Source organism: Gracilinanus agilis, chromosome 4, assembly GCF_016433145.1.
Source record: "Gracilinanus agilis isolate LMUSP501 chromosome 4, AgileGrace, whole genome shotgun sequence".
NCBI lineage: Eukaryota > Metazoa > Chordata > Mammalia > Didelphimorphia > Didelphidae > Gracilinanus > Gracilinanus agilis.
In genome coordinates, this window is record NC_058133.1 from 44,879,485 (window position 1) to 44,904,509 (window position 25,025).

The 25,025-nt window shown below is 36.7% G+C and overlaps 1 protein-coding gene across 1 annotated transcript in view; it reads left to right on the top strand.

Annotated features, from left to right (window-relative positions):
- Window positions 1-25,025, top strand: part of SYDE2 (synapse defective Rho GTPase homolog 2) — a gene marked incomplete at its 5' end in the record, with an annotated part of 98,359 nt that overhangs the window by 22,564 nt on the left and 50,770 nt on the right. Inside the window, 2 exons of the mRNA XM_044674851.1 lie at window positions 4,581-5,228; window positions 17,098-18,200. Of these exons, the coding sequence (XP_044530786.1) occupies window positions 4,581-5,228; window positions 17,098-18,200 (1,751 nt within the window). The remainder of the gene's footprint in view (window positions 1-4,580; window positions 5,229-17,097; window positions 18,201-25,025) is intronic.

The following is a 25,025-nucleotide window of genomic DNA, read 5'->3' on the forward strand; positions in this document are numbered from 1 at the left end:
GAGTTTGGCTGATAAGTGCATGAGAGGAAATAAGGTAAATAGCCTGCAAAGCCTCATGGCGCCAGACTGTGAAAGACTAAATACTAGAGTTGTATTTGATTCTAGGTGCAATAGGGAGCCTCTGGAGGTTCTTCAACAGAAGGCTGAAATGGCTGGACTTTTGATTTAGGAATATCAGTATGGCAGCCATGTGAGAATTGGTTTAGAAGGTAGAAAGGCTAGAGGTGGGGAGTCCGGTTAGGAGGGTAATGCAGTAGACCAGAGATGATGATGAGGGCCGGAACCAGAGCTAGGATGGTGGTTGTGTGAGCAGAAAGAGAGAAACTGGGAGATGATACGGGGTGGGGTGGTAGTAGAAACAATAAGATTTCACAATTGATTATGTGAGGTGAAGACAATTGGCTTTAAAAGATAACATGAGTGTTAAACCTAGGTGACTAAAAGATGGAAGTTTGAAACAGGGAAGGGTCTTGGGAAAAGGTAATGAAGTTGAGTTTTAGACATAGTTTGGGATGCTTATGGACCTCATTCTATGTGTCTAGTCAGCAGATAGAGAGGGGGGGACTGAAGCTAAGATTCGGGAGTCATCTACCTAGAAATGATAACTAAACCCAAGGGAACTGATGACTCCAACGTTGCAAACCTGGGAGCCTGGAAGGATAGAGGTGGTTTTTGATAGGAAAAAAGGGAAATTAGGAGGAAGAGACTTGAGAGACTGAATCTTGGATAAGGTTTGGATAATGCTAATCTTTTGAGACATAGTCATAGAGGTTTATAGTTACAGTGTTTCAGAGAAAAAGAAGGAACAGGAAAGATAGGCTTTAGGAAATCTTGGGCATAAGGGATGGTGAAAGAAGACATTTTCCTATGTTTTTTCTGATACTTGCCTTGAGCTAATTTAGCACCAGTAAACAGCAAGGAGATTTTAAGGAAGGCAAAAGTAATTGTTCAGCCAAAAATAGTGGAAGGCTAGAGGAAGATAAAAAGTATACAAAATAAGGGGCAGCTGGGTAGCTCAGTGGAGTGAGAGTCAGGCCTAGAGACAGGAGGTCCTAGGTTCAAACCCGGCCTCAGCCACTTCCCAGCTGTGTGACCCTGGGCAGGTCACTTGACCCCCATTGCCCACCCTTACCACTCTTCCACCTATGAGACAGTACACCGAGGTACAAGGGTTTAAAAAAAAAAAAAAAGTATACAAAATGGAGACTGTGAGAAGGTATGCTTTGGAGCTGTAAAGTGGAGAAGCAGTCCAATGAGTTTCATGTACACGTATTCATGTATTCGTGTACAGGTATAATCAATATAATGCTTCAGCCAACCTGATTTCAAAGTAACATTGTATACGCACTTTAATTTGCTATGTTTGGCTGATCAACTGAGATATTCATTGAATGTTTACTAGATATCACAGCTAGTGTTTAAACTTCAATGGTGCTAACTTATCTGTTGTGGAACTAACCTTGTTCTGTCTCTAGTTATTTATTCAACTGTCTTTTTTTCATGGACTGAATTCATAATTTTAGGTGGAGGATACCCAGGTCATTGAGAAATGGTCATTCCCATTAACAAATTCAAGAAGCCGCCCCATACTTTACAAATTATTTGTTTATTTAATAGTTTATAATTCAGTTGTTTAGTTTGGAATGACAGACCTCCCCCCCCTTTAAACAGTTAAAATTTATTTTTTATTATGAGCATATATTAAGTAGTAACAAATGACTTTATTTGTGTCCCCTTCTGAATTAGTTGGTTTTCTTCTCAGGATTTTTTTAAAAAGAGCTTTATTGAGGCACTTTTCTTCCTCTTTTTGCATCTTTATGAGTACCTACTAATTCTCTTCCTTCCTAAATAAAACCCCACTTTTATGACAAGTATAGTCAAGCAAAAGAAATCAGTGTACTGACCATGTTTAAAAATGCATGCCTTATTTTGCATTTCTAGTTCATCATTTCTCTGCTAAGAGGCAGAAGCCATGTTTATTTCTAAAGTAATGTTTAGTTGCTACATTGATAAGAATTATAATAATAATATTATACTACAATAAAGTTTTTCATCTTTGTTTTTTATCTTTTAAATTGTGATCATTTTGTAAATTATTCTGGTTCTGCTCAATTCACATACATTTCCCCGGGTTTCTTTAAATCTTTCTTATTTCTTGTTTCTTATATGACAATAATAGAATGCATTTTCTTTATTAAAACAATGTTAGGCAAACTCAAAAAAGTCTAACATAATATAGTAACGCCTCATTGTAAAATTTTGATTCATACATTCTCAAAAGATGTGCCAGTGGATCACAAGCACTCTTGGTAGGTCCTATTGATCACTCAATCAGTGAAACACTTATTAAGTACCTATTCTGTGCCAGGTACTGTACTAAGTACAGAAGATCCAAAGAAAGTCAATAGAAAACCACATCCTAGAAGAGCTCATAATCTAATCTCTCAAATTGGAAGTATTCCTGGGATTGGCTGGTGACCATATGCTTTATGTTTTGATAACCACTGAAGTTAAGTTTGGAGAGGTTTAGTGTGAGGGTGGCTGTAGGGTGAAATTTTCAGCCCTAGCACCTCTAGAAGACCATTTTCCAATTTGTAGATAGGTTACAATGTGTGTTTTTGGAATAAATAACTATTACCAAAAAGATCACAGATTCTTGAGGTATTATATAGTAGAACTATGCAGATATATTGTGTTATTTATATGGGGAAAAAGCATTTCAAGTTCAGTTGGAGGATATTTAATGTACTTGAAGTCTAATGGTACTAATAACTATAAAATATCATCACCACATATAACACTGCTATGAGAAATAATGTTCAGGACTCTGTCTTGGATACTTGAATATAATTTCATCCTGTTAGTGAGGGAGAGGACTCAGCTCTCAGCCACTAGTTGTATAACCTGGGGAAGGGACTTTGTAGCAGAGGTGGAGAGAGGAGGGATAAAGGTGGAGATTCTAGAGAGTTAAGGGATGAGGAGCTATGGGAAGCTTGGGTCTCTCAGCTTACCTTTACTTATAAAATATGAAAAATACTGGTGATATTAAGGGACATAGCTAAGTAGTTTTCAGATTAAATTTTGGGGTAGTTTCTTTATAACTTCTTTTTAGATGTGATTAATACACATAGGTTTCAAGCTTTTGAAACTTGAAGTTTTATTAAAATTAATTTTACTAAGTATTTCACAAGGTATAACTATTTTTATTCTATATCAGTGAAGTGTTTGTTATCAGTGGAAGTTTCAGTTTGCTTAAATGTGTTCTGATAGGAGCTCTATTTTCTTGGTGTACTTCTTTTGGAATGTTGTACAAGTAGAAGCATGTCTCTGGTATCACTTACAATGTTTTGTCAGAAGACTGTTAGTTTAAATAATGTGCCTAGGTAAATCAAATTCTGATTGTAAGATACTTCCTAGAAAATGTAAAATGAGCTGTGGACTGCAGCTGTCATGAGTCATGTAATTTTATAATCTTTACCTCCAGTAGACAATATCTTAAGGGCCTAAATGCAATTCTTTCCATGTATAGGAAATTCTGTTAGAGATTACAGGAGTTGAAGTGGGTCTTAAAGTGTTATTAAATGTAGAGAATGAACATACAGACCAAAATCTATAAGCCCCAAACTTTTGTTTCAAAGCCAGACTTTTGAACTTTTAGATTCATGCTTCATTCTGTAGTTTTAATGGATTTGCTTGCTGAAGTCCCTAAAAATTGTAAGAGTTGGCAGGGAAAGAGAGAAATAAATAGCTGCAGGAAGAAACTAAGGGAAAGAGTCCTTTTTGATTAAAAAAAAAGGTAAGAACCAATTTTGGGTTTCTTTTTTTTTTTATCTGTGTGAGTATATATAATTAGGAATAAGGAAATCCAAGAAATTATTTTACATGTTGTTTAGGAATATTCTCAGTAAAAGGGAGCTTACTTGATTATATGAGGGAAATTATTTTTTTAAATAAGTTTCTATTCATATCTTTCGATTTTATGTCTCTTTTATTTTCTATTGTTTCCTTTTCCTCTCCCAGAGTTATCTCCCATAAAGAAGAATAAAAAAGATAAAAAATCATAGTCCAGCAAAACTAATCAACACATCATAAAAATCTGGCATGTCTAAACTCAACGTGTCCAGAACTTAACTCATCTTGAAAAAATAATAATTTAAAATATTCAGTATGTGTAAATCTGCTTTCTCGCCTTTGAAGTTCCTTTTCCCTTCTCCCGTCCTCCTCCATTAAGATAGCAGTTACTCTGTAACAACCATATGTAATTGAGCCAAACAACTTTCCACATTGGCCATGTCCAAAGAAAATACATCTCAGTCTGAACCCGGAGTTCCTCACGTCCCTAGAAGTTAGAGCTATTAAGACTTTTATATTAAATTTCTAAATTTAGGAATTTAGGAATTTAGAAGGAAACATCTAAAGTTATCTTGGTTCAAGTACTTTTTTGGATCTCTTCAGAGAGCATTTTATTTTATTGTATATTTTTTTAAAATAGCCTTTCATAGTAACTTAAGAGATTTGAGAAAAGTTTATCTTTCTTGGTAAATCTGGAATAATAATCTACTCTCTTTTCTTTCTAACAGATTTAATTGAAAATGTTTACATATCTTCAATGAAGAAAAGAGAACTTAAAGGTTTAAAGGACAGTGAACTGAATGAACAGAGGTCACATAACAGAATCACAGTTTCTAAGAAACGCAATTGGCTACATCAGAGTACTTTAAAGTCTCCTAATCAGGAAGAAGAATCTAAGAAGACTCAAGAGATCACCCATTTATTCAAATCTCCTTCATTATCTCAACATCACCGACCAAAAACTGTTCACAAAGCTACAAACTCTTCATTGTCAAGAAATTATACTTTAGAATTTAGTGAGGAAAATGATGCAGACGATGAAGGTGAAATATGGTACAACCCAATTCCTGAAGAAGATGGCCATATCTTATACAGTGTTGCTAGTTCTGGGGAGCCAAATTCTGTTAATTTGGGTATTTCGGCTCTCACTTTGAAAGTATCATCTGGAAACGACTTGGCAAAAACAGTGAGACATGTTGAAAACTTGCCATTTTCTCCTGAACATGTGAATGTTCAGATAGCACAACCAAATGAAATTAATCAGGTAGATTCCATGTGTTCTGCAGAATTTGTACAGCTGAAGAAGCAGAGGTTTGGTTGTAGGACTCAAGACAGTTCTCTGGTTGAAGAAAATCCCATTTTAAAATCAATTACAGGTAAGGACGGACATGAAGTGTGTATTTCCTATTTTGCTCTTCTTTGCTAGTGGCTGAAACAAGCTCCTAGATGCATGTTCTATGTATTTTCCCTTTCTCTAAACAGACAGCCATGGGGTAGTGCAAAAGTTTCAGATGAATCACGGGGGCCCCATCTTTAATGGAGTTTGACACTACTAGCCTAGTGACATTCTTTGACTTAATTGTAAGGATGATATGTTGACTAGAAAAGAAAAATCTATTTTTCATATAAACAACAGGGTTATTTATTATAATTCTCCTTTTTAAAACTAGGTAACTTGACCCTAGGAAGCTATATTTCTGATGTGCCTAGTGCTTAGTGAAATAATTCCTTATAATCTTGAATTATTTAGACTGTGTACTGGCAAAATTAGAATGATTATTGAAGGAATAAGAGCTAGTATTTCTACAGTACCTACTATGCACCAGGCACTGTGCTAAGTGTATTCCAAAGGTTATGTCATCTGATCCTTTGAACTAGCCTGGGAGACTCCTTGGATTTGCAAAGAGGTGGAAGCAGGGCGAAGGGAGGGAGAGAATCCAGAAAAGTACTTGTTGTTTTGTTTGTTTGTTTCTTTGTTTTTAGCAACACCTATTTTTTGAATGTTGGGGATAGATACTATGCTCAGTGATTGGGATTTAGGGAACTGTATTCATGAAGGTCAGTAATATCACTATGTACTAACATATTCCTATTCTTTTCCACCCTTTCCAGTATAAGCTTATATTTCTTTCCGAGGATAAAATTCTAAACATCAAGCAATCTTTTAAGAAAGATTTGCAAATTATTTATGTATTTGCAATTGTGTTTTATACATTTGTGTAAAGGTTTCTCAATAATCAGAAACTAATGCTACTGGCAACTATTGCAGGTATCAAGGGGAAATGTATGTATAAAAATCAGTCCTTTTTTCTTCATAGTGTATATTTGTAAAGACCATCTGGCCATAATAACTATTTGTAGGTGCTAGTGCCCCTCTTAGACTCATGTTCCTGGGCATAGAAGTAATACTAGAAAACATTTAGAGAAAATAAAAGAACAGACTGAATGCCATGTTGTAATTAGTCTTTGTTATTATATCCAATTGATCTTCACTAAAATCTTCCTCTGATACTAAATAAAGGTGATCTAATGTTCTCAAAGATTATATTGGTGGAATCCAAGCTCTGATGGAACCTACCAGGCTGAAAAGGCTTTGAATATGCAATTGGTGTTGGACCATATGTCTCCAGTCCAAGACTTAGCTAAGCTAATTTCCAAGCAATCCATTATCATAATTTTTAAGAGCTGACTTACAAAAATATAGTCTAGATCAGTGATTCTCAAAGTAGGCGCCACTGCCCCCTGGGTGGGTGCTGCAATGATCCAGGAGGACCGTGATGGCCGTACTTTTTTTTGTATTACATTCTATTCTGAGTTCAATAAATAGTTTCATAATTTCTAGGGGGCACTAAGTAATATTTTTTCTGGAAAGGGAGGGGGTAGGCCAAAAAAGTTTGGGAACCACTGGTCTAGATTATCATAATGAATTTAATTTGATTTAATAGTTCATAATTTCTAGGATCCATGATTTCATCTTGCATATTCTCCTTCTACTGTTGCAGTTAACAATCCAATCCATACATTAATGGACAGTTCAGTGTTCATTTTAATAAGTCTCTTGTCTTTGTGTTTGGGTCCTCGTGGCCCCACACAATGTAACACATAGTAGGTGCTTGATGAATGCTTGTTGATTAAGTAGAATGTGATCAAACTAAGAGAAGAAAAGGTACTAAGGAGGAGGGAGGGTATGGTTCATGGTGATAAATGCTACTAACAGGTTAAAGGCAAAGTCCATTAGATTGAATTACAAATGTTTCCAAGTGGTCTCAATGGAATCAGTTGTAAGCAAGGCACTGAGTGAGTGGTGAGGAAGCAAAGTGTTTCAGTGAAGGGGAGGAATAGAGCAGGCTAGATGCTAGGTGTTCCTTTAGATTCAGGGTTAGTTGGAAAGATCAAAGGAATAAGGATTTCAGAGGTGAAGGAGAGCTCTTGTGAAAAGTGTCCAGGCATAGGATTCTGACTGGGAAGGGAAGAAACCTAGGTCAAGATGGGTTGGGCCCATGAGAGCAAGCAAAGATGAAGATCCTGAAGAGCTGGTATAAAGAGGAAGGGATGACAGGAACTTGTGGTCTGGGAATTGAAGCGCTCACTTGATTTGGCTGCTGATGGCTGAGTGAGGTGGGACCAGCCTGAGGGGTGGCTGAGATAGAGGAGAGCTGGATGGAAGAAGTTGTGAGGGCAGGGTAGGAGGTTTACGAGATATTCTCTGTACTTTATCTCACTTGAGGCAGCTGTCACAGGTATTTTTATCTTCTGGGTTTTTACAGCCCTGGTGACTGAGACTGAGGAGGTTATGTCATTTGACAGTGGTTACACAGCTAGTGAGCACCAGAGTTGGGTTTCAAACCCAGGTCTCTCTGACTGAATCTGGCCCTCTTTCCATCGTGCTACAGTGCTGTTCTCTGGGATCAGTTTTGCTTGTATCTTTGGTTTTTACATCACTTTATTTTCTAAAAGTATCCCTCCTTAGAGGGATAAGACAAGAGACTTATTAAAATGAGCATTCCCTGTAACAAAGAAAAAGAAAAGAAAAGTTGGGGAGGGTCGGAGAAGGAGAAGCTGTTGAACAAATGAACAACCCAACAGCCGAGTCCACATCCGAGGACCTTTGCCCTGGAAATGACAGAACAAAAAAGGCTAATGGTGGTAATACCAGCGATAAATAAGGAGAGAAGTAAACTTCTTCCCATTCCATTCCATCTTCCAAATAGCAACAAAGTGATGTTTTTAAAGCTATTGATCATGCTGCTCTCCCATTAACTAAACTCCGGTGGTTCCCTGTTCCCTCTAAGGAATATATAAACTCTTTGACATTTAGATTTCTTAGCAACCTGGTCCCTTACCACTTTACCAATCCGCTGTTCCCCTCCCTCGATCTCTTAGAATCTTTGGTTTTTTCCCAAACCCCAAACTCAGTCAAGTGCCATCTTCTACAAGAAGCTATTTTCTACCCATACTCACCCCTGACTAGTTCCTGTTCCCCATGACCTTTTGTATAGATTGATCTACTTACGTGTGTTCATGGTGTTTTGCCCATGTAAACTCCTTAGAGAAGGAATGGGCAAGTTCCGTTTCATTTTTATCTTTGTTAACCACAGCTCTTATCCCTGGGGTCCTGGCCCACTGTAGGCACTTAATAAGTGCTTGTTTAATTGATTAGGACAAGATTAGCACACGAAAACCTGGTTAAGTGCTTATTTGTCATAGTGTAGCTTAATTTATTTTGCTTTTCCCCAAGCCCTATCATTTAAGCATACTAAAGTGAAAAATACTCACCTTTATAACTTTGTTCCCAAAGTTAGTATTAAAAATCAGCTTGTTTTTCCTGAATACAGAGTGATTGAATTATGGGGTAGGGTAGATCAGGAGCATATCAGGGTGGCAGCAGGAAGCCAGCCTGGGTTTAAAAATTTACCACTGGTAATCTACAAAGTACATAATCTCCCTATGAATGATTAAAATCTTAATGTATTTAGAAAAGCCAGTATGCTTAAATCAGAATTATTCTTATTCTGAATCACCTTTTCATGAAATTAGTTCTTTAGTTCCGTACATACATATTTAAAAGTAATGAAATAATGAAGAATTTATATACCAATCTGGTCCATATTTCATGAAAATGTCTTATGTGTTAAAGGTTGAACGATTTATTCCAATATTTTAAAACATTTGTTCTTTTTTATTAAAATCAGCTTTCAAAAGCATGAGAATAGTAGGTTCTTTATTTGAAAATAAAAACTCAGGAACTATTCTGTAATGTCCTAAAATACCTGTAGAGCTAAAATTTATTGTGTCTCTCCTTAAGGTGAGTTTTAAGTAAGAAAGTTATATTTTTGAATTTAACTTGTTAGAATGATTAGTCACTTGGAAGGGTATGTATCTAGTTGTTACCATACCGTACCACAATGCTATATTACTAAACAGTCAGAAGGAAATTTGCAGAAGTATTATTCAGCTACAAAAACATTCAGCAATATATTTTTGTTGTCTATCATTTCTGCAAGAAACTAATTGCTGGGAATTGCTGGACTTTTACAAAATACAAGTGATGAGCCACTGCCCTCTATCGTTATCTATTCTGATGTACATATCTGATCATCAAATGTATAGCTGGGAAGGATTATAGAGACTTTTTAGTCCACTCCTTCATTTTGCAAATGATAAAGTGAGGGCTAGAGCAGGTCAGTGACTTGCCCAAGGACATCCAAATGGTAAGCAAAACTAGATTTTGAATCAGGTGCTCTAGCTCTAAATCCATTGATTGCCCTCTGCCCATTACCTTTTAGTAGACACCGTGCTGTATGATTCCATACTACATTTCATGAATTAGATTTTCATTGCATCATGAAACTGGAAGGAACAATTAATTTCTGTTTCTTAATGTTTGTGGTTGTTGTAGAGAAGACAGGAACATGTTCTCAAATGAAAATTAAGAAATGTAGAGATAAAATTATATTTTAGGAAGTGAGCAGGTGATTAAGAGTATTGCCTCTTAGAATAAGAGATGGATTTCCATATCATGGGACATGAAGGATGTACTTTTGAACAGGGGTAGAGTATACAAATTATGACAGCTATGAAAGAAGGTTCTAATTACTAAAAGGAAATTTTGTAGAGATAAATGTAGAATACCACACTTGAGATTTTAAAAAAAAATCAATTGTAGGATGAGGGAATTATAGGTAGACACAATCTAGTTTAGAAATAAATCAGATTTTCATGGCCTGAAGCTTTCTCTGAGTCAGCCCTATAACTTGGCAGACAAAGAAGCTATCATGGTTGCCTTAAGTTAGTTGAGCCATAATGTCCATTCAGATTAAAGGAGGTAATAGTTTTGTTTGGGTTAGTCCCCTGCTTTGGTCAGGTCAAATCTAGAGTATTGTGTTCAGTTCCAGGTCTAACATTTTGGGAAGGAAGGAAGAAATGAAAAAGCATTTATTGAGTACTTAATATAGGCCAGGCTCTGTGCCAAGTGCTGAAGTTAGAAATTCAACAAGACAGTCCACCCTGAAGAACTTATATATTATAAGGGAAGACAGCATATTTTGGAATAACAGCCAGAGAATGGTGTTTTGCTCTGGGAAATCATAGGAATGGTGAGTAGAATTATAGGTCAGATATATACCCTCTTTTTAGGAACGGTTGATTTCTCTTCCCAGAACAAGAGATAGAAAGGAGAGGGAGGAGTGGCTTGTGAGAAGCAACAAGAGAGGAAGGTGGTTAGAGTGCATTTGTGTTGGACCTTGGAGTACCTTGATATGATGAACTTTCACCAATAAGAATCACAGGACCTAGGATGGGAACTGGAGAGCTGAGATTGGGGTGCATCAAGACCTGAGTAATCTAGGACCAGCAATGGGTCACTAGGAACATGGGGGAACTGGAGACTATATGAAGTTTAGTTGAAGAAACTGGATATGTGTAGTTTGGAGAAAGGAGACCATTACTGTATTCAAATATCTGAACTAGGAGACAAATAGAGGAGGGATTTCCAAGAAAAAAAATTGTTCATTCATGTTAAGTGAAGAGGAAATAGTGAGGCTGAGACAGGTCCATTTATTTGATTTTGCAATTTGGAAGTTATCTACAACCTTTAGAACTGTTTCACTGAGGCTCTTCTGGAAATGTAGCTCTAAAAGGTGATGGAGAAAAAGGATTAATAATACCCGGTTGTATGTCATAATCTGGGGCATTCAAGTGAAGGGCTTTTGTTTTTAACAGGAGAGGTTTGTACATTTTTTTAACTGAAGGAAAGAACTAGGGGATATTAAGAAATTAGAGTTGTTGATAATATGGGAACAGAAGGAGGCAGAAGTTGGGATCTAGATTACAGTTGAGGGATTAACTTTACAGAGGTAGAATTCCAGAATTTTACAGTTGGAAAGGGCTTTCGAAGCCATCTATTCCCAACTCAGATACTGAAGTTGTCCAGTCACTTTTGCTCAAGGTCCTTTGAGAAGGGGAAACCCCCAGCTCTTTAGACAGCTCATTCCTCTTTTGAACATTTCTGATAATGGGAGATTTTTTTTCTGAAACTAAGTCTAAATCTGCTTCTTTGCAAATTCCTCCATTTGGGATTGTTCAGAACACTTCTAGTCCTTCCTCTGCTTGGCAGCTTTTCACATCCTTCAAGATAATTATCCTGGCTCTTCTCCAGGCTGAACATTCAGCCATCATCATTTCAATAAGTATTTCTTTAGTGCCTACTATGTGTGCGAAGCATTGCAGCCATATAAAGAGGCAAAAGACAACCCCTGCCTTCAAGGAGCTTATAGTTGAATGGAGAAGACAACATACGTGTATGTGTATATGTATATATACATACATACTCACATATGTATACATATATGTATATATACAAAGCAAATTCTATATAGGATAATAGGAAATAATTAAGAGGGAAAACATTGGAATTAAGAAGGGTTAGGGAAAGTTTCCTATAGGAGGAGAGATTTATTTGGGAACTGAAAGGAAGCCAGGGAAGTCAGTAGTCAAAGAGGAGGTGAAAGCATTCCAGGCATGGAGAATAGCCAGATTAAAGAGTATGTGTTGGGGAGTAAGGTGTAAGAAGGCTGGAAAGGTAGGAGGATTAGATTAGGAAGAAATCTGAGTGCCAAACAGAGCATTTTAAAATTTGCTTTTGGAGGAATAGGAAGGAGAGAGAAAGGAGAGAGAGAGGGGAGAGAGAGAGGAGAGAGGGGGGGGAGCAGGAGAGGAAGGAGGAGAGGGAGGTGAGGAGAGGGGAAGAAAGGATAGGTTAGAGTAGGGAGAGACTTGATGCAGGCAGATCTACCAGCAGGCTTTTACAATAATCCAATCATAACAGGATAAAGTGGCCTTTTCAGAAGAGAGAAGGGAATGTATTCCAGAAATGTTGCAGAGGTGAAATGGACAGGCTTTGGCAAAACTTGGATATGGAGGGTGAGAGTAAAAAATCCAGGATGATTTCTACATTGCAAGCCTGAAGGACTTGGAAGATGGTATTACCTTCTCTAATAACAGGGAGGGTAAGACGGGGTGGGTTTAGAAGAAAAGATAATGAGTTCTGTTTTGGACATACTGAGTTTAATATGTCTGCTGGACATCCATTTCAAGGTATCTATCAGAAAGGCAGTTGGAAATAAGAAAGACGAGGTCGCCTGAGAGATTGAGGCAGGAAAGTTAACTTGAGAATCATTAGCATGAAGATGGCCATTGATTTCCAGGATTGCTGATGAAATCAAGTGAAGTAGTATAGAGGGAAAAGAGAAAAGGATCGATGAATAGGATCATGAGAGAGTAATGTCCTCAAAACTTAGAGAGGAGAGAGTATCAAGGGGAGAGAGTGATCAGCAGGGAGAAAGAGCCTGGAACATTTGAGGAGGGATGTAAAGGTTTGGAAAGTGGATTGCCGAACAGCAGGGAGGTCAAGTGAAGGTCGTATGATAGATTTGTAGTGGACCCAGTCAGAATGGTTGTGTGATTCTCTCCACCTTTATTCAGCAGCATGTATGTAGACAAGACAATCCTCAGGTGGCATCACCCTTTGGGATTGGCCTCCCTTGACAATATCAACCTCCTCCTTAAGTGTTAGAAATAAATCACATTTTTTAGGAATACAGGCAAAAAAAGGACTTGATTCAGGAAAAGTTTTGCTGAAGAGATTAGAGGGGAGTTCATAGGATTTTATGAATAGGGATTAACTTTCCAGGAGAATATAATGCTAGATTATCATTATTATGAGTAAACAGAGAAGGAATAGACTAGGAGCATGAAAGACAGAGTTTATACTCTGAAGGACTTGAAAATAAGCTTGTGGTAGATAAACATATTAAGTGGATTTATCTATACATGTTTTATAACAAAATGCAGTTTTTATGTATGATGAAACTTAGACATGCTTTCATCACTATCAAGAGGCAGTGTGGTAGAGTAGTTGCAGAGTCTGGAAGACCCGAGTTTAAATCCTGTCTCTATCATATATTGACTATATGACCATGAACTAGTTACTTAAATTCTAATTCCCTTAAGCAACTCTTTCTAAGACTATTAAACTTAAGATGAGTTTCCAATTTGCATCAGTGGAAGAAACATCCAAATATAAGTCTCCTTGAGTCTGTGAAAACACAGGTCGCCCTACCCCCCAAATTAAAGACATAGATTATAAATTCTTCGTCAAGATCTGTCTGTTAGTAGAGCAACCACTGGAGTGCCATGAAAAGATGGGAACTTAATTAGAAAAAAACACACAACTTTTAATGGCAGTATTTTTGGATAACATTGTTGCTGAATTAAAAGATTTATCCTGAATTAAATGTTTGCAGTGCACTTGAGATATGACATATATCAAGAAGGAATGGAAGTCTCTAGCAACATCCATAAAAGGCTATAAAGTAAACATCACTTTGTCATGGAACCAATTGAGACCTATATATTTTTTTTAGAGACCTATATTTTTTGAATCATGATTTTTTTCATACCTTATATTTAATTAGTTTATTGGAAATACTAAAGAATAGTCTTTTTGCTTAGAAATATTTTAAGGTTAATGGGTTAATCCCCGTTATGATTGGGATTAACTTCCAACATGAGGAGTTTTAACTCTGCATGTTTGGGTTGGAAGACAAGTCTAGAACCTTTCTGAATCATGCCTTAATACTTTTTCAGATTATTTATTGTCTGTCACAATCACTTGCCAAGCATACTTACTTGCTTTAAGATCACAAAATGATTTGATTGTGGTAATTATTTGTGATCCTTTGGCAGCTTTACCAAGAACCTTTTGCGTTTTCACCAATGGGGAAATGCACTCTCTCTACCGATGAAGATCTTTTATTCAACTCTAGAAACCTTTAGTCCTAGAGAGTAGCTTGAAGGCTCTGGAGAGGTAACCCAGCCAGTTTGTATCTGATGCAAGACTTGATCCTGGGTTTTTTTGATTCCAAAAGATAGCCTTCTCTATATGTGTTAGTAATTCAAATAAATAACTCATATTTACATAGCACTTTGCTTACTTTACTATCTCAGATGATCCTTACAACAACTGGGTGGGCTAAGCAATATAAATGTAGGTTGTACAATGGGAAGAGTACTAGGCTTAGAATCAGGAAGACCTGAGTTCAAATCGGCTTCAGACCCTTACTAGCTATGTGATTCCAGGCAAGTCAGTTAACCTAGTTTGCCTCAGTTTCCTCATTTTTTAAGATAACAATAGCACCCATTTCACAGTTCTTGCAAGGATACAATAAGCTAATATTTGGAAAATACTGCAAATTTTAAAGCACTATATAATTGTTATTTCTATCATCAGCTTTTCTTTTCACAGGTGAGGAAACTGAAACTTTTAAGTAGTGATGCTGAAAGTCATAAAGCTTAAATGGTTGAATTGGGGTTCAAAACTTCCTTCTAATATGCTGTACTTTAATTTTAAGATTAAATTATAGTCATACAGCTTCATAAAAGCTAAAGTTGAATTATGTACATGACAAAGAGAAGCACAATTTGAGATATTTAATTTCCTTTAAAGTAATATATGAGTTTTATAATTTAGTGTGCCAGACAGTAATTGTAGGCCAGTAAATACTTCTAGACATCTAAAAAGAGAACCTAAAAAAACCCTTTAAAAATGGAACAGCTGTTATGTATATAACTTTTTTACCCTGCCATCCTTCCTAGAAATATATTTTTAGAGCATAATAGATATGATCCTAAGAAACCCAAAGGAAGTATTTAAAGATGGTTTACTTACCTAGCACCACTATGGTTTTTTATTGGGAACAGGAAGATGTGCTTTACCTAAAGTAACTTGTTCTCTTGTGCACTTTGGTAGAAAGCTCTCAGAAGTGAATAGAGCAGAGAAGGATGTATTTTAGAGTAATAATCAGATCAGAGAAAAAAAAAGTCAGTTTTACATATTAACTAAAGATTCAAATCTGTTAGAGAAAATTCTGTACTATGTTTTTCTAAAGCTCAGTTTCTGGTTTTATTGTAATACACAGCTAAATTCTGTGCTGATCTCCAAACTGCTTGGCATATTGAATTAGCCTTATGTTTCACATTAACATTTGAGTGGCAACTGTTGAAAGTTTTTACAAATCAGAATCAAATTGAGGAAAATGCAGTATTGTTGCTTATTTTTCTGTCGTGACAGAAGGAAATATTAACGTTAATAGAGTTTAAAACACGGATCCGATTATTATAGAATGTTTTAGACCAAACCACCAGTGGGATTGTGCTATGGTTTGTAGTACAAAGGATCGCTTTGTCCAATTTTATCAAGTACAGCATTTCTTGCCAAAAAAGCACAGCAGGCACACTCAAAATAGCTCTCTGTAAAACAACAACCAAAAAAAACCCAACTTATTTTTCAGTGGGACCCATTAATTGGGTAGGATAGTGAAATAGGTTTTCTGGAAAAGAAATTCTTTGGAAATAGTTGAAACTTAAAATAATTTTTTCTTGTTTTATCTTTGAAAGTAGAAGTAAAGCTGTTTGATCTTTAAGCTGATATTAAGATGGGAAGTTTTCCTAAAAAATAGTGCTTAAGAAAGTTATTAAAGTACATATAGATTTGAAATAATTGGGATAGTGTTAGAATATATACTACTTCTCATCTTAAGTTGACATTTCATTTAAGAAAATGTTTATGTTAATTATTAGATATTTGAAATAGTTTTGACTTTTGATCCCAAATGTTACTTTGAAGTCATAAATGTACATCTATAAAAAATTTTTTTAAAGTTTAGGTAAAGAATGTTGACTTTAATCAAAATGGGAGAATTTAAATTTTATGACTGAAGGTAACTTTCGACTAACTTTTTACTAACCAAAAGCATTTTGTTGTTCAAATCATAGTGTTAACTGGAAATAATAATAAAATTCAGCATGTTTGTGTACAGCCTAGCTATATTTAAACTCACAGAGAAAAGCTGTGCTCTAAAAGCCATACTGGAGGATTGTTGGAGAGGAAAATATCAATATTATAAAGAAGAAAACAATAGCTCACAATGACTAAAACTAATCTGTTGCTATTGCCAGTTTAAAATTTTTTAAAATCCTTGATTAAATTGAGTCACTTTGCTTTTATTCTTTGCAATTCCACAGAGCATGGAAGAACTCATTTTTCCACAAAAAAGTGTATCTTGTTTGATTTATATCTTTTTGTCAACTATGAACATGATAGGTCTGTTAAGAGTCAGTTGATTGATTTTCAGAAGTTAGAAATAGAAAAGAAATACAGTACTAGAAATGGAATTCTAAGCTAAAAGAATTATTTTAAAATAGCCTATTTATCTCATCTTCTTTCATTCTATCCATGAGTCAAATCAAATAAACCAGCATTATCAAGCATTTAAGTATGTGCCAGGCCATGTGCTGAGGACTTGAAATAAAAGAGGAAAAAAAAAAAAGGAAGACAATGCCTGTCTTCATGGAGCTTATTGCTCTAGTGGGAATGGATAGCACATAAAATGAAAATGAAAACAGGGGTTGGAATAGGAGAAGAAAAGATGTGTAGATAGAGGCTATATGATAGTAAATTGATGGGGAAAAATTATACTTTTTTTAAATTTGTCATTCTTTGGTAAAGTAATTTAATTTGACTTTCTGAAGGTTGATAACAGTGCATCTGAATCAGTCATTTACATTAAGATGTGATAAAGCAACAACTCTTGTTATTGTGAGAGAAGCTATGAGGTTGAAGGAGTGAGCTATAATAGCTGTTAAAAGAAAGATGTGCTAATATGCTTTTTACTTTTGCTTTTAAAGGTCCTGGAATTCCAGTTGCTACAAGTAAGTCTGAATTAAGTATGTCTGAATCATCTCCTCCGAGCCCTAATCCTGCAAAAAAAGGTGGCTCCATCAATTGGTCTTTTCCAGATAAAATCAAGTCTCCAAAAACTGTAAGGAAACTTTCCATGAAAATGAAAAAGTTGCCAGAACTAAGCCGAAAGCTTAGCGTCAAAGGAACCTTGGGCCATATACACAGTTCACATGGCCCCTCCTCCCCATCGAAATGTAACTGTCCAGGTCGGAGCCACACAATCACTTTACCTTCTGGAAATACCATCCCTGCTGCCCAGAGAAATGTGATAAGCCGGTACCACCTGGACAGCAGTGTCTCTTCTCAGCATAGCTTCCCAAAGGAGAATTCTTCGAGTTCTAAATCTACCTGCAAAGGCGGTTATCTCAGTGATGGAGACTCCCCTGAACTTATAATTAAATCAGGCAAACGTGGATCTGAAAACAAACATTTGAGAGGAAAGGAAATATTTCCAAATAGTAGTAACAAAACTGAAATCGACATCGATGCTTTTAGACACTACAGCTTTTCTGATCAGCCCAAGTGTTCACAGTATCTCTCTGGACTCATGAGTGTGCATTTCTATGGAGCAGAGGATTTAAAGCCACCAAGGATGGATTCAAAAGATGTCTTTTGTGCAATTCAGGTAGACTCAGTCAACAAAGCAAGGACAGCGTTGCTTACGTGCCGGACAACCTTTCTGGACATGGACCACACATTCAACATAGAAATCGAAAATGCGCAGCACTTAAAGTTAGTGGTGTTCAGTTGGGAACCAACACCGAGGAGAAATCGTGTATGTTGTCACGGGACTGTCATCCTCCCCACGTTATTCAGAGTGACCAAGACACACCAACTGGCTGTCAAACTTGAGCCCAGGGGACTTATTTATGTGAAAGTGACTCTTATGGAACAATGGGAGAATTCTCTTCCAGGTCTAGATGCCAATCGAGAACCAGTAATATTTGGGGTAGATGTTCAAAAAGTGGTGGAAAAGGAAAATGTAGGATTGATGGTGCCCCTGTTGATGCAGAAATGTATTATGGAAATCGAAAAGAGAGGCTGTCAGGTATTAATCTTTCTGTGTTATTTTGAAAAGTGCCTTTGAGTATTCTGTGGCTAAAGAAATTTTGGGGAACCTCCTTGGAAGGGTAAATCTGGGTGTATGAAATGCAAAATCCATTCTTTTATTCTTCTTTATTTGTTCTACTTTTCAGTTGCCATTTGTAATATTTATGTTTTGAGCAACAGACAATTAAGAATATGTCAGATGGCTTCCACATTTGTTGTGAAGCAGGAGTTTCAGAGAGTTTCAGGGATACATAACCCTGAGCCAACATTACATCACACTGTTACCCTCAGGATACCTTTACCACAGCATAAATGTGAGAATCCACAACTGATGGGGTTGGCAGAAGATAGTCAGAATCAGGTTGTCTATTATTCCTTGTTTAGGCCAAACCCCCAAAAAAAGACTCTTTAAAAAAAAAACAAATATACTTTCTGTCTTAGTAACAACCTTTAAGGCAGAAGGTCAAAGGCTAGGGGAACCAGGGTCACATAGCTAGGAAGTGTCTGAGGCCAGATTTGAACCCAGGTTTTCCCGACTCCAGGCTTGGAGCTCTATCTACTGTGCTGCCTAGGTATCCCCCCCCACTCTTAATGAGTACAATTATCCATGTTTTAAAAAATATTTCCCCCCAGATCAGGAAAATGTGACCACAGATGATTCCTGGATATATGATGCTGAGATGATGATGATGAAAAGTATTGTGATTAAATCTCTCCTACTTCTTCCCTTTAGAAAATGCTAATGTATGTTGAGGTGAAGGATTGAAGAACAATTCTTTTTTTTAAGTTCAGTAATATGGATTGCTGCAGCATGACCTTTAGTGTCATTTTTGCTCCACGTTGATGCAGATGACAAGTCTTAAAAAATAAAATGAAGAATAACAAAAGATCATGTTGAAATATTTTTATTAAGATAATTTTATAATTACAACATTTCACAGGATCCTAGGATTGAGCCTACTCTAGTACCTTATAAATGATCTAGTCTAGCCTCCCAAGCTTCAGTGTACAGATGGGAAAGGCTAAAATGAAGCTAAAATGAGATTCAGTTCCAGCTCCTTTGGCACCAAATCTATTCTGATAGAGTGCATTAGCCCTCTCTTCCTAAAACTATACAGAAGTTAAAGGCAAAACACTGGAGGTACTCAGCATGTCCCCATAAAATATTTTTAAAATGCCACTTGTAATGCAGAAAATTGACATGAAAATCTGAGACTTTAAACTCTTGCATAATAAAGACATTAAAGTTTAAAACTTAATATGGAGGGGCAGCTACGTGGCTCAGGAGATAGAGAGCCAGATCTGGGGATAGGAGGTCCTGATTTGGCTTCAGACATTTCCTAGCTGTGTGACCCTGGGCAAGTCACTTAACCCCCATTTCCTAGCCCTCATTATTCTTCTGCCTTGGAACCAATACACAGTATTGATCCTAAGAAGGAAGGCAGGAGTTAAAAAAACTACTGAACTTAATATGGAATTCATGAAGGCAGTATTCTATTCTATGTCAGGAGGAAGATATGGGTTCTAGTTTTTTCTCTATCATCATAATTGCTAACATTTATATAATTCCTTCTATGTACCAGGCATTATGCCAAGAACTCTATAGATATAGATCTTAGGAGGTAGGTGCTATTAATATTCACATTTTATGGATGAAGAAACTGAAGCTGACAGAGGTTAAATGACTTGCTCAGGGCCTTCTGACTTCAGACCCAGCACTAGCAGCCTTATTACTGTCACTGACCACTAACTGGCGAACTTGGGGCTATTATTTCACTTCATTTGCCTCTTCTGTGTAAAATGGGGATGATGATACCCTTCCTGGCTGGAGACAGTGTTTTGGGCCAACTGATCTTTTGTGCTGTCTTCCAGTTTGAGGGTGTTTTGTAGTTTCCCCATTTTAATGCCAGTTCCCAGGGCTTTAATCACTCATTCCCCTTCTCTGTAGCACTGCCTGTGTGGTGCTGAGGATAGGAGGATGAAGGGAGGCAGCTTGAGCCCTTGAGGAGCTGACTGGCTCTCCGCAGCCCCTGGTAGAAGCCCTGCCCATCTGCCTCCTGCTCAGCAGCTCTTTCCCTCGGTCTCTGTTCTCATTCTTGGACTAAGCGCCCTCAGCATTGGACAGACTCAAAAAGAAGTAATTTTGTATGTCGGCCTCCTTCTATTTAGGACTGGGTTAAGAAAATCGGTATAAAAATTCTTTTGTCTGAAGGGGGCTTTTCCTTTCCTACCAAGATTTTTGTGAAATCCAAGAAGTGATTCTTCTTTTCTGGCTTTTCTTCTTTCACTTTACTTAGCCAGTAGAAAACCAGCTCACATATCAGACATGCATGACATCAATCAGTTATTAAAAAAATCATTTCCATAGATTGTTAAAGTAAAAACAAAGTACAGTTTTTTTGGTCATCCTTTAATCTGAAGTATTCTCTTAACTCTATTGTAAATTGATGTCACGCCAGGAGAATATAATTAGCAAACACTTTATAGAACAGGAATTGCTTCATGATATTTGGAATTAATTTTTTGTGGCAGTCCTTTAATAATTCATAAATAAATCTGAGGCATTGAATGATAGAATTTAGACTTTTACCATATTCAGGAAAATATTCTTTATATTCTCTTGGTTATGATTTTAAATGATTACCTTTTCTTGAATATTTTTTGAATTTAAAAATTAATACATTTTGTTATGATACAACAGCCCAATGAATACCTAAACATCTTGTCTTTTATCAGTCATTTTTTTTAAAGCCCTTACCTTCTGCCCTGGAACCAATACATAGTTTTGGTTCCAGGGCAGAAGAATGGTAATGGCTAGGCAATTATTTTTTTGTTTTTAAACCTTTACCTTCTGTCTTAGAAGTTATAATGAGCAAAGAAGTGGTAAAGGCTAGGCAGTTGGGGTTAAGTGACTTGCTTAGGGTTTCACAGCAAGGAAGTATCTGAGGCCATATTTGAACCCAAGAACTCCCTTCTCCAGGCCAGCTCTTTATGTATTGAACTACACTTGGCTTCCCCCTCAGTTAGTTTTTACTGATTATTAACAGAAAAGTGAAATGTGTCCTTTACTTTGGGCAATATGGCACTACCATTGACTATTGTTTTGGCCAGAGTTTTGACTTTATTTTTGATTGCAGTTGTTCTGCTCTTTTGATTCTATTTTCTTTACACTGTAGTAATACAAATCATCTCCCTTTTCTAGAATGAGAGTGATATTTTTTACTCATAGACCTTAGAGTTTAGAAGTTTGTTCTTAATTAAATGTATGCAAAAAGTAGTTTTCATAATTTTTCAGGTGGAAACATACTTTCTTGAATTAGACCTCCTTTCACATATTTAGATTGCTCATTTACTATGCTTGAACATTACAGACTGGCTTTCTACCAAAAATTTGGTTAATCTTTGTAACTATTCCAGTTCCTTGGCTAAGCACATCAGATCCTGTTAAAAAACACAGACAAAAACATTCTTTTACATTGGCCTGCTTTATTTCAGGTTCTTTGCAAAAACTCTGAACTGCTTAGGAAGAATAACCATAATGCATGAGATTTATGGCCCATCCAGCCTAGGATTCAGACTTTGAAAAGTACCCAGGAGAAGTATTGTAAAAGGGAATGGTGTTTCTTGGTCAACATTTAATATTTTAGGTATTCATAAACACCATTCTTTTCATCTAATAACTTGTCATGGATCTGTTATCCATTAATTTGTTAAAACCTTTCTGAATCTTTACTTTCAGATTTTCTCACATATTGGGGTGACAAATATCACAAATTTATTATTCACTTTGTGAAATAACTATTATTATTAAATTTAGTTTGCCTAGTGATCAGTTACCTAAAAAAACCCACAATTTTCACGTAATCAATTTGCCTGATGTAATTTCCAGAAATTTATATTCCTAAAAAGAATTACTTATAAAATTTACATCATTTCAATATAGTAACACGGTTCTCACCCAGGTTAAGTGTTTTATTCTCCATTGGCAATTTTAAAAACTGTTTTCCCTCCTATTTTGTACTTATTAGTTTTTCATTTGAGAAGACAGTAGAGCACAGTTGAAACAACAGTAGACTTCAACTCCAGACTTAGCTCTAAGGCCCTGCTGTGGAAGCTAGGGTGAACCGTTTACTCAGGGTGGACCTTACCTTTGTCACTTGTAAAGCAAAGAGGACAATGCTTGGACTGTTTGTTTACTTCGCAGGGTTGCTGTGAGGAAAATTTTTAAACTTTCCAGCACAATAGAAATGTGAGCTATCCAGTATGGCTGTCACTGTTGCTTTAAAAACCACTGTATACCCCTTCAATGTGCCATTTTCGTCAGTAAACATTGAGTAGGTGCGCGAAAGGATGAAAAACAGAATTGGAGATATTATTAATGATTATAAGAGCAAGCAAAGGACCATCTATTTAACCCTTGATCAGTAGGGGCAGAGATGTGATCAGTGTTGTTAGCACATTAAATTCCATAATATTTTTCAAGCTATTAAAATAATAATGTATTATTATTATCAAGTAAAGTTGTCAGAAGATATAAATTCTGACCAAATCTGAAAAGCTGCAGAAAACAGGCCCAGTGCCTGATTGAATGTTGTTTAGAGACCAGCCTAGCTGAGTTCAGAGAAGCTATTTAGCACCAAGTTATTTGTTGACTCAGATGTTCATGAGCCCTGCGATTGTCGTTAGGGGAGGGGAAATGCCAGCACCAACAAAATCTTATAAGATCGTCCTAAAGTGATCCATCTCTGTGCTAATGACTCTCATATCTGCCTCTCCGCCCCGGTCCCTCTGCTGACATCTTGTACCTTCAACTACCGTTTAGTATTTTGAACTGAATGTCCTGCAGACATCTTCAATTCAACATGTGCAAAAAGTGAGCTATCTTTCCCTCTAAACCCTCCCTATTGCCTACCTTCCTTTCTGTACAGGGTAACGCCATCCTTCTGGCCTCTAAGACTCACGGCCTACAAGTCATCCTGGATTCCTCTCTGTTTCTCACTTCACAAGAATTCAATCTATCCTAACCTTTGCAACATCTCTTGTATACATGGCCTTTTCTTTTCTCCTCTGGTACAGGCTCTTCTTACCTCACCCCTGTATTATTGGAGTAGCCTTCTGGTGGGTCAGCCTGCCTGGATGGAGTCTTTCCCCACTCCACTCCACCTTCCATTCATCCACTTAAGTGATTTTCCTAAAATAAAGTCCAACTATGTCACCCTTACTAACCCTGCACTCAGTGGCTCCCTATTGTCTCCAGGGGCAAATACAAAATACTTTGTTTGGCATTCAAAGCCCTCTATAACCGAACTCCCTTTTACTTTCCTACTCTTTGTTCTAGTGACATTAGAATTTTTGCTGTTCTATGGAAATAAGACCCTTCTTCTTGACTCTGGGCATTTTCTCTGGCTGCCCTCCATCCTTAGAGTGCCCTCCTTCTGCTCTGACTACCAACCTCCCTGCCTTCTTTTAAGTCCCAACTAAAATCCCATTTTTTTACAGAAAGCTTTCCCCATTCTTCTTAATTCTAATGCCTCCCCTCTGTTATTTCCTATTTATCTTATCTGGAGCTTCTTTGAATATATTTAATTGCATGTTGTCCTCCCTATCAGATTATAAGCTCCTGGAGGTCAGGGACTGTCTTTTGCCTCTTTTTGTGTCACTAGAGCTTCACCCAGGGCCTGGCACATAGTAAGTACTTAACAAATGTTTGTCAACTGATTGACTGATTAATGGCAACAAGAACAGTACATAGTATTTTTGTGAAGGAAGAACAGTATTTAATGAAGTGGAAAAGTAAGAAGAGCAACAAGAAGACATTGTGCCAATAAACCTGGGGCACGTTTTGTCACATTAATATACACCATTGATGAGAAGAGTGACCACATGTAAGGAACATTCATCTAGGGAACATGTGTGATTGTGGAATATTCCTTGAACTTGGGAAGCTCTGAGTTTAAATCCAGCCTGAGACACTTTATAGTTCGGTAACCCTGGGCAAATCACTTAAAGTCTTTGTGCCTCAGTTTCCTCAACTGTAAATTGTGAATAATAATAGTGCCTACCTCCCAGGATTGTTTTGAGGATAAAATGAAATACTTTTTATAAAGCACTTTATGTGTGTTATTATCATCATCATTTTCATCCTCATTCTCATTCATCAAAAGGCAACTCATACCTCTGATATTGCAGGGCCACTGCTATTTTCTCACTCTGCCATTATGCTCTTCTTGCTGATCGCCACTGGACACATAATGACTGCCATCTTGGTAAGATGCTTCTTGCCTGCTTCCTGTTCTGTTGGAACACCTGGCCTCCCTTAACTACTGCCATATAGAGTCCTTTTGGCCAGGGACAGCACTGTGGAGCTCCTATGTTTTTTGGACTCTTTTATCATTCTTTCAGTTCAAAAGCTAGAGTAGAACAGTAGCAGGCATAAAACCAGAAACAATGCCAGGAAGAAAAGACTGCTCAGATTTCTTTCTTCATTTATGGAAATGTTTTGTCTAATCCTTTTCATAAAGTTTTGGCCAAAATGTATTTTTGCATCAAGCATTCTTAGTGTAGATACATAAAGGTTTTATATAGTGAAGGAATAATTTTTTTTTGTTTTGATTCTAATACATTTTTTGATCCTCAGGATTTTTGTTACATGTTTGTTTTGTTTTGTTTTGTTTTTTGACTGAGGGAATGTATTTCAGGTGCTGTTTTTAAGGAAACAACCATAAGTAATTCCTGGCTTCCTTTCTTGGTTTGTCACAACTTGGATTCCACTATGTATACATTGGATTTTGTTTTCTTCTGTTATATTTCTAATGAGTTGTCC